Consider the following 11139-nt stretch of genomic DNA (forward strand, 5'->3'; position numbering starts at 1 on the left):
TTTTTTTTTTTTTTATTTTATTTTATTTTATTTTATTTTATTTTTTATTTTTTTTTTTTTTTACCAACCTCTCACGAAACATGTTTACTGAAAATTTGGATGAAAAAATAAGAGGGCGCGCGCGCGCGCTCATTTGTCTATCTGAGAGTGTGCCCGCGCTCATACCTAAACTTGCAGACTTCTATATTTCTATAGTAACCGCGAAATTGCATATTACTATAAAAACTAAAATTAGGTTTTGGAAAACCGAATAGAAACCCAATTTTGAGAGTAATCAAAATTAAGATAAAACCCTTGCAAAGAGAAAAGCTTGTAAGATGAGAGGAGTGATCTAGTAAAGTGGAGAGACTTGAGAGGAGTGATTGTAATCTTCTTTCCCATACTTATAAAATGATTATCTCTTATGGAAGTGACATCATTAGCCGAACCACGGTACATCTGTGTTGTGATATGTTTTACTTTCTCTAATATTTCTATTGCTTGTTTGCGAAGTTATATTCATAGTTTAGGTTTGTGGTTATAGGTTGTAGTGAAAGATTAGATTTTTAAGTGGAGTAGTAGATTGTCCAAATGCAAACTATTTTAGTGGGAATCGATTGGTATCGTTTTCCCTAACAGTAGAGTCGGACCATATGACACAGGAATATTTGACTTAGAAAATGGGAAGATTGAACTACATTATCATGAAATTTACTCTGGGAGTTAGTTTCACCTCTCATCTGGGTCGCACAATCGTTATAGTCCTCATGTGTCATGGTACTGCATACGGTTTTTGGAAACCTCTTGTTACTTGTAGCAATTTAGATGTTTTTTACGTGTATATATAATTATATTGGACCTGAATAAGTTTTGCCTTCCGAGTTTGTATAAGATGTTGCCTACGAAAGAAATTTGTAAGTGTAATATTTCTCATGAAACTGTAAAATTCTCTTACTGGATTCGAATTGATAGTCCTCTATAAATCAATTGATAATGAATTGTGTTGCACTTATGAGTTCTGTATAGATATTGTAGTAATTTCTATCAAATTCTAAATAATTTAGTGTTTGCTGTTTTGCACTCAGATCAGTTAGGTAGACTCGAGAAAATACACAAAGGTCTTATGCTTGAAATTCACGTTTCTAGGTTATAAAAAACACAAATGCGAACTGCTTGCGAGCTACTCAGCTTCAATGCCATCCCCAGGGATATGGGGAAGTATTTAAATCAGTATATACTAAAAACATCAATATAAGTTACCTGGTGTTCCGGCATATATATTCGCACTTGTTTTCTGATTGGTGGAATTGGTGGAGTATTTAGAAATCAACAAGGAATATTTTCCTGGTCCTCGGTAAAGGTATGAGTACAACTAGAAACTGGATAGGTAAACTGAATATGTATGAGTACAACTTGTTTAGGAGTAAAATCCCTATCCTTTGTAAATGGAAACGGCCCCCAACTGGATATGTCATGCTTATTACTGATGGGTCCATGGCAGAGCAAAGAGTTGGTTATGGAGGAATAACTATTGACTGCGAAGGAAGAGTGATCCTTACCGACGCAGGCAGTGGACACAGAAGGTCTGTTCTATACCAAGAACTGAAGGTGGGTCTCTCCATATGTTTCAAGAATAACCTCAAGAAGATCCATGTGTGCTCTGACTCTCAAAGGGCAATGCCACATTCTAAAAGGGCTGGAGGAAGCACCATGGTCTGTAATCTTGTTATGGCTATAAGAAACATAGCCTCATTATTGTCAGATGTCAGGTATTGTCATTAATATAGGGAAGTAAACAAGAGTGCTGATTATGTAGCAGAGCTTGTTGCTAATAATGATGTTGGAGGCCAGGTCTATATGAGATTCTAATGCAGGTCTAAGGGCCAGCCTAACCCCATTACCCATTTTTTCAACTAAAAAATTTAGTTGCAATTAGGGAAACCAGCCTCCACCCCTCAAAATATATTGTAAGATCCAACGGTATGCTCCTTCATGTGAAAAAGAAAATTCATCTTATAGCCGTTGGATCTGGGGGGGGGGGAGAGGGTGGATCTTGAGGGGGGGGGGGAAGTTGGTGCCATCAGTAAGGTTGGAATTCTATTTGGATAGTCTTATTCTTATGCTGCAATTTGTACTTTGGGAAATTGAAACTTGCCTTGGCAGTGGATTCATAGGTGGCTAAATTCTATGAGTAAGATCTCATGGTGCGGCCTTACTGCAGCATGGAATGAGCCAAACTTTTAGCCGACTTGGCGGTAAAGTTTGATTTCAGATCAGATAGACTGAGCTTCTTATGCATGATGGAGGTCCCCGTTGTTAACTTGTTATATAAATGGGAGGCTCCAAAAGTATCGAATATTAGGCTCCTGGTAGGAATTCAAGATACAGTTTACATCCCCTCTAACTGGACACTGGTCTGTTACTGGTTAGTGGTTACGAACATTTTGTAAAGGAGCTGTACGAAAAAAAAACACATGGTTAATTAGATGAGCTGCCATCATTATAAGCGGTAAGGCATAAGGCGGTACTACTGTAAACCATCAATTTTATATGAACAAGCAGAATCACCTCAGGTAAGGCATTAGGCATAAGCGGTAGTGTAAACCATCTGTTCGATAGTAGTGTGAACATGTGGAATCGATGAAACCATCTCAACATTAAACGGTTTCACAAATAAAAATTACTGCTACAGTTATCAATTTCGTAAACAATACTACCGCCCAGCCCAGGGCTGGTATTCAAGTCATCCTTCAATTTCTTCAAGGCTCCGCTAAGATATTACGAGCCGACAAATAAAACTTTCTAAAGAAATAAAATGGGACAACAATCCAATTTGACCTAATCTTGTCAAACTTAAGCGCGTGTAGTACCTTTCGGAACCGAAAAACGACTAAAAAGGTATCCAACTTTATAAGTTTTGACGGGGACTAAACTTTTTTTTCGGTCAATTTGGAGACCAAACTTTTTAATAGACACATAATATAAAATATCAGGATATTGGTATTTATCGATATTCAATTTCTAGATATGTATCGTGGATATATCCTCTTTGGGGATATTTGACATTGTTTCACATGCAAATATCGTGAATATATCCAAAATATCGATAAATATCGTGAATATTGTGGATATTTCTTAATATATCATGATACATTATTTATATTTATTTGAAATATAATGGTAAATATTAAATAAAATTGTTATATACACAAAATATCACCAAATATCACAAAATATCTCTAAATATCACAAATATCGCAAACATTGCCGATATTTGCAGTCGTATATATCTCTAAACATATCGTAATATTTATATATCTTTCTCTAAAATCTAGATAGATATCCCCCAATATCGCGATATATCGGGATATTTTGTACTATGGTGTATAGTCTAAATTTCTCACAATGGTGTTTCATAATTCACAAGTTACATACATTGTTATACACCGTGTTAACATTCTACAACCTCATAACCATGCTACAACCTCATGACCATATAAATTAATTCGAATTGTGAAACACCGTGTGAGAAATTTAGATGTCATATTACACATGTCCCCACATTGCAAAAATTAAAAAGTTTGGTATCCAAATTTACAGAAAAAAAAAAAAAAATTAGTCCCCATATTGTCAAAATTTGTAAAGTTCAATACCTTTTTTAATTGTTTTTCGCTTTCGAAACCCTAGAGCCATGCATGTATAAAGTATAAACCCTAGAGCACCACAGGATATATATGAGGGCTAGTTCTCACAAGGGTTTAGTATTGATCTCGTTAGGTATTTCATAGCATTTGCTAGATGGAGCAGCTTAATGTAGAGAATGGGGAGGTTGATGTTGATTGGTTTAAGCTTCCAGAGCATCTTCTAATCGTCATTGCTGAAAAGCTTGACGATATCGAAGACTTCATTCATTTTGGTGCTGTTGTCCCTATTGGCGATCTGTTTATCTCAAAAAAACCACAAATTTATGCACCGTCATCAGCTTTCTCCTAATGATTCCTACTCATCTTACTCATCTTAGCCTCAAAGATCATTGTTTAACACAATGTTTCTACAGTTTGCCACAGAAAATTTAGCGTGTTCCCCCAGTTGGGAGGTACCGTTTCGTCCCGAGTGGCAGTGCCACTGATGGCTGGTACTAGTTAAAGGACTGGAAGTTCTGAGTCTAATCAGTATTCTATTCCATATTCAATCCTTCTTGTCAGTCAACAATGAAATCCGACTTTCCACACTTTATCGTATCGTCTTCCTTCTTTTGATGAGTATGACATGTTGGACATGTTTGAAAATTTCCGCATTTTTCTTTCACCCAAGGCAGTTCTGTCTGTTGATCCGACATTGAACCCAAATTATGTAGCAATTGCTATATATGGTCGTGATAACAGATTGCCCTTCTTCAAGTCTCGCCAAAACAATTTGAGTAGACGAGGTATTCAATGCAGCGGCATTATGGATGTTATATACTATAGGGACAAGATTTATTCCTTTGACAAGAACGGAAATGTTTTCTCTTTTGACATCTATCATCGTCTTCCCATGGTCAGAGATCTCGTCGCCGCCAGTCCGCCACCAAAACCACCATCATCAGAGTTAACTATATATGAGGTATCTTGCAGAATTGTCTGGGGACTAGTTGGAAATTGTAAGGCAGAGGGATTGGACAAAGGAGGAAAAAGCGCACGAAACTTTTAGATTCGTAGGCTAGTATTCAAACTGGATAACATTCGAGACGGGTGGATTGAGGTTGACAGCTTAGATGGGCATGCATTGTTTCTTGACAACAATTCCTCCATGTCGATCGGTGTCGGCTTCTAACTTTCCTGAATGCAAGTCAAATTGTATCTACTTTACAGATGACCACTCCAACTGGAGTCGGTGTTGTATGCGGAGCATATGACATGCAATAGGAATCTTCAACTTGGAAGAGGGAAGATTGAAGTATTATTATGCTACATGTCTTAGTTAAGTTGAGTTGTTTTGTGTTATGTAACTGAGTCCTAGTAGTTGTTTGTATAGTGGTCCACTACGTTTAGTTATTTCCCTTATTAAGCAGTTAGCTTTTATTTGGTTATAAGAACCAAAGACTTTATTGAATAATCAAGTTCTTTTGCCATATCTTTTTCTTAGATTAACAGTGGTATCAGAGCCACCATATTTAAACAATTAGAGCCGAAGCTCTTCTCTGTAGAAAAAGAGTGAAGTGGAGAGTCTACTACTTGTTTGAGAGATGACTACAGAGAGTTTCCTTCAACCTTCCATTCCTCGTTTCGATGGTCATTATGACCATTGGAGCATGCTAATGGAGAATTTCCTTCGATCAAAGGAATATTGGCATCTAGTTGAAACTGGATTAGCCGAACCAGCGAGTGAAGCTGCATTTCGGGCGTTAACAGACGCTCAAAAGAAGACGTTGGAAGAACAACGTCTTAAGGATTTAAAGGTGAAGAATTACCTTTTCCAAGCCATTGATCGTTCGATTTTGGAGACAATTCTTAGCAAAGATACCTCCAAGAAAATTTGGGATGCAATGAAGAAGAAGTATCAAGGTACTGCAAAGGTAAAACGTGCACATTTGCAAGCACTTCGTGGAGAATTTGAGACTCTTTGTATGCAATCGACAGAGTCTGTTTCTGATTATTTCTCCAAAGTCATGCCCATTGCAAACAAGATGCGAATATATGGAGAGAAAATGGAAGACATCACTATAATCGAGAAGATTCTTTGTTCAATGATGTCAAAGTTCGATTATGTGGTTTGTTCCATTGAGGAGTACAAAGATCTGGATGCACTTTCCATTGATGAGTTGATGAGTTCATTGATAGTTCATGAGCAACAAATGAATCAACATGTACCAATAGAACAAGCACTGCAACCACAACTCATTGTTTCCACTCCATCTTTCAGAAATCCAAGACGCGGTCGTGGAAGAGGAAGAGGTAACCGAAGTAATCATTCTCCTCATCAAAATTCAAGAGATAATACTACTACTGAAACTAGAGGGAGAGGCAGAGGATGTGGCCATTACAGAGGTCGTGGCCATTATCGTAGAAGTGAGCAGCATTCAAAGCCGATTGATAAGTTAGAGATCGAATGTTATCATTGTGGAAGGTATGGACATTATCAATTAGATTATGGTTGGGCTAAATTGAATATTGAAACAGGTGAATCATCCAATTTTGCTGAAAAAGAAGATGATATTTCTCTTCTTATGGTTTGCAATACCACAAAAGCATCTCATCAAAATATGTGGTACTTGGATACTGGTCCAGCAACCATATGTGTGGTGATAAATCCATATTTTCTAACATGGACGATTCTTTTCATGCCGCTATCAAGTTTGGAGATAACTCTACTATTGCTGTAATGGGAAGAGGTACTGTGAATATCAAAACTTCAAATAATTCTCAGCAAATTATTTCAAATGTCTTTTATGTCCCAGGTTTGAAAAACAATTTATTGAGCGTTGGACAGTTGCAAGAAAAAGGTTATCAGATTATTATCAAGGAAGGAATGTGACGTCTTGTGCTTGCGACAAAAGGGTTGATTGTTGAGGTTCCTATGACAACAAACCGAATGTTTCCTATGTATATCAAGAGTGATATTCCTTGTTTTTCTGCCATGGTGAAAGTCAAAAGCTGGATATGGCATCTTCGGTATGGTCATTTAAATTTCAGTGGTTTAAGGACTCTACAACATAAATGTATGGTGACTAGTCTTCCACAGATTGATCATGCCTCATAAGTTTGTGAAAGTTGTGTTGTTAGTAAACAACACCGAGATCCATTTCCGAAGGGGAAAGCTTGGAGAGCCAAAAAGGCTTTGGAGTTGATTCATACTGATATTTGTGGGCCGATTGATCCGTGTTCTAATGGCAATAAAAGGTACTTTATTACTTTTATTGACGATTTCACTCGGAAAACATGGGTTTACTGCTTGCAGGAAAAATCATAAGCTTTTTCCATATTTCAACAATATAAGGCCCTTGTTAAAAAAGAAGCCGGACTTCCCATCAAAGTTCTTCGATCTGATCGTGGTGGCGAATATACTTCTCATGCCTTTGCCAATTTCTGTGAGATAAATGGCATCAAGAGGCAACTCACTACAGCCTATACACCGCAACAAAACGGTGTTGTAGAGAGGAAAAATCGCACAATTTTAGACATGGTGCGCAGTATGTTGAACACATCAGGTGTTCCCAAGACTTTCTGGCCTGAAACAGTTTTGTGGAGTATTCACATCTTGAATATGAGTCCTACAAAAAGCTGTCCAGTAAATGATGACACTTTGAAGCATGGAGTGGACGCAAACCAAGTGTTGATCACTTACGAATCTTTGGGTGCGTAGCATTTGCACATGTACCGGATGAAAAAAGAAAAAAATTGAATGATAAAGGTCAGAAGTGTGTTTTCCTTGGGGTTAGTGAGCAGTCCAAAGGGTATAAGTTATATAACCCAATTTCTAAGAAGCTTCTCATCAACCGTGATGTGATTTTTGATGAAGAAAGGACATGGAGGTGGTCTCTCACAAGTGCGAGGCAAGACATTCCGTGAGTTTTGATGATGGAGTGAAGCTCCCGCTTCAACCTCTTGTTGGTGAAGAACACTCACCACACATTACCTTCTCAAGCTCACCAAGTCCTTCCGGACTTTTATAATGGGAACCCAAAGCAGCCAATCGATATCTTCTCTATCACGTCAAAGAAGTCCTTCAAATCAAGACACACAACTGAATCTCCGATAGCAGCAAGGTCTCAACGCTAATAGGAGCCTACCAATCTGGACGGCAGACTATGAAATGAGCAAAATGGCTTATTGCGAGATGGATCCACTTGTTCATTATGCATTATTTGCAGATTGTGATCCCATTTCCTTTCAAGATGCGGCAAATGATCCTATTTGGCAGCAAGCTATGGATGCAGAGATTGCTGCAATTGAAAAAAATAATACTTGGGAATTGATTGATCTTCCCAAAGGCCATAAATCAATTGGGGTTAAGTGGGTCTATAAGACCAAGTTGAATGCAGATGGCAGCGTGGACAAGTACAAGGCACACTTGGTTGTCAAAGGCTATAAGCAGGAATATGGCATTGATTACAAAGAAGTGTTCACACCTATTGCAAGACATGATACCATCAGAATGGTACTTGCTTTGGCAGCTCAAAATTCATGGCCCCTTTTTCAATTGGATGTGAAATCAGCGTTTCGCCATGGCGATTTGAAAGAAGATGTCTATGTCGAACAACCTCCTGGTTATGTGAACAAAGACAATGCGCAAAAGGTGTACAAGCTGAAAAAGGCATTATACGGATTAAAACAAGCGCCTAGAGCTTGGTATAATCGCATCAATGCATACTTCTCTAAATCAGGTTTTCAAAGGTGTCCTTATGAACATACTCTCTTTATCAAGTTTGGAGCTGATGGAAAGTTTCTTCTAGTGTGCTTGTACGTGGATGACTTAATATATACAGGCAATGACAATGGGATGTTTGCTGAATTCAAACAGTCCATGATGACTGAGTTTGATATGTCTGACCTTGGGCTAATGCACTACTTCCTTGGCATTGAAGTAGATCAATCTTCCGCTGGAATTTTCATGTCTCGAAGAAAATATGTTAGTGACATTTTGAACAGGTTTCATATGTAAGATTGCAACTCAGTTGGTACACCAACTGATTTTAGTTTGAAGCTAACTAAAGACTCTGCGGGGAAGAAGGTTGATAGCACTCTGTATAAGCAAATGGTTGGAAGTTTAATGTACTTAACAGCAACAAGGCCTGACATTATGCATGGTGTAAGTCTAATCAGTCAATACATGGAGCACCCTACAAAGTTACACCTCCTTGCGGCCAAGAGAATCTTCAGGTACTTGGAAGGTACTAGAGATTATGGTATCCTCTGTAAGAAGGGAACAAGGTCTGGTCTAATCGGTTTTACCGATAGCGATTACACTGGTGACATTAATGACAGAAAAAGCACATCCGGTCATGCTTTCATGCTTGGGTCAGGAGCCATCTCATGGTCCTCCAAAAAGCAAGACATTGTCACTTTATCCACCACTGAAGCAGAATATGTTGCTGCTGCCTCTTGTGCTTGTCAATCAAAGTGGTCTAGGAATGTTCTTTCTGAAATGCATTTTCGTCGCGATTGTGCCACTCCAGTTAATTGCGACAACAATTCTACAATTAAGCTCTCGAAAAATCCTGTTCTCCATGGACGCAGTAAACACATTGATGTGAGATTTCATTTCTTACGAAATCTCGTCGAGTCCTAGACAATTGATCTCATCCACTACCACAGTGAAGATCAAGTTGCAGATATTCTAACAAAGCCCCTCAAACATGAACCTTTTGTAAAGTTGCGTAGCTTGCTTGAATAAGTATTGTTATGCTACGTGTCTTAGTTAAGTTGAGTTGTTTTGTGTTATGTAACTGAGTCCTAGTAGTTGTTTGTATAGTGGTCCACTACGTTTAGTTATTTCCCTTATTCAACAGTTAGCTTGTATTTGGTTATAAGAACCAGAGACTTCATTGAATAATCAAGTTCTTTTGTCATATCTTCTTATTAGACTAACAGGAAGACTATATATATAAAAACTAAAGGAGGAGAGAGAAATCATTATCTTCCCCCACGAAAAAACTTGTAACTCAGAGAGAAAGAGAGCGATCTTGTAACCACCATTACTGATTCAATAAAACTTTAATTTTCATTCATCTCCAATCTATTCTATCAATCATTTCATACAAATCTCTAGTGAATTGTCTTTGATAATCACAAGAGGTTTTAGCATTTGATGTCAATCATTGCTCTTGTCCCAACGTGAAAGAGACCCGTCGTCATCACCACCACATAACCATCATGTTAGGAATATACAACTTAAATGTACTTACTCTTTACCAATCACCAAACAGTACAAACCTTTTGTCTTGTAAGTGTCTTGTACTTCTTTATTAAATCCGAGCCTAGTGTAGAAACATTATGTCTTTAAGACAAATTTTCCCCCTCATGGTGCTTGAAGGTTGATGGGAAACTGTCTCCCAAGATATAACAGATTTTATTCTATAGAAAGCTAGCACTTCAATTCTATAGAATCAACGAACACAACATAGTATTTGACTAAGAATATATATAGGGAGAAGAGAAATATCAGAAATGTGTGATCTAGTGTGTCTTTCTCTTCAAATTCATCCACTATTTATATGTGAGAAGTGCATTTTTGAAACAGCACAGTGACTCTTTAAAAAAGTTAAGCACCTCTTTGAAAAGTCACATATTTCGAAATGACACATCATTTCGGCATAAAGTACTATTTCGAACCAATGTCTATTTTGAAAGGTCGCACCTTTTCGACATAATGCACTGTTTCAAACCAGTGAACCCTTTCAAAAATGTTTTTCTCTATTTACGTGGCAACGGGTTTAATCTCCCTGGTACTTAAATAGTTGCACAAAAAACCCCCGAAAGCGAACAAATGCATAAAACCTCCCTATTATTTAAAACAAGCAAAGCCAAAACAGACCAAAATACCCCTATGACAAACTGGACTGACGTCATCCTATGTAAATTTGTATTTACATATGATAATATAAAATTACATAGTCTTCTTAACCTATTTAAATCTTAACCTACTCTGTAAAATTTAAATTTCTACATGAAAATCAGAAATCGAGCTTGTTCAAATTTTAAAGTTGGTACGATGCCAATGGCTAGTTCATTCCTGGATTTGAAAGTCTTTTCATTTTTTAAATAGTCATTATCCATCTTGAACAAAAAAAACTCCTACATCTTATGCGGATTAAAATTTTCATAAGTTAATCTTCTGTGTAATTAAAATTTTTATATATAAATACAAATTTGCATAGCTTAAATAACTATGCAAATATAAAATTTCATAGGTTATCTAAGTTTTTACCGACACGTTTAGTTTCAAAAACTAATATGTAAAACTATATTTCCATACGTTTTTTCATCAGGTTTGTTTTGTTCACAAATCTACTATGCAAACTTAAATTTTCATATGTAAATTTCAATTTTCTTATATCAAACTACTATGTAAATTCAAATTTTCATATATCAAACTACTTTGTAAAATTAAATTTTCATATGTCAAACTACTATGTAAATTTAAATTTTAACATGAAAATCAGAAGTCGAGCTTGTTCAG

At 37.0% G+C, this 11139-nt stretch overlaps 1 protein-coding gene across 1 annotated transcript; it reads left to right on the forward strand.

Annotated features, from left to right (window-relative positions):
• Positions 1–5148: 5148 nt before the first annotated feature.
• Positions 5149–7323, forward strand: LOC147491125 (uncharacterized). The gene is made up of 2 exons (XM_086567186.1): positions 5149–6190; positions 6958–7323. Exons 1-2 carry the CDS (start codon positions 5207–5209, stop codon positions 7321–7323), a joined length of 1350 nt encoding a protein of 449 aa, XP_086423312.1. The 5' UTR covers positions 5149–5206.
• The last annotated feature ends 3816 nt before the right edge of the window (positions 7324–11139 follow it).

Source organism: Coptis chinensis, chromosome 6, assembly GCF_015680905.1.
Source record: "Coptis chinensis isolate HL-2020 chromosome 6, ASM1568090v1, whole genome shotgun sequence".
In the NCBI taxonomy this organism is placed as follows: domain Eukaryota; kingdom Viridiplantae; phylum Streptophyta; class Magnoliopsida; order Ranunculales; family Ranunculaceae; genus Coptis; species Coptis chinensis.

Excerpts from the sequence above, each read along its gene's own strand:
- LOC147491125 (XM_086567186.1), top strand. The coding sequence starts at position 5,207 with ATGACTACAGAGAGTTTCCTTCAACCTTCCATTCCTCGTTTCGATGGT. Across the intron at positions 6,191-6,957 it reads ATGATATTTCTCTTCTTATG|GCCCTTGTTAAAAAAGAAGC; the intron begins GTTTGCAATACC and ends CAACAATATAAG.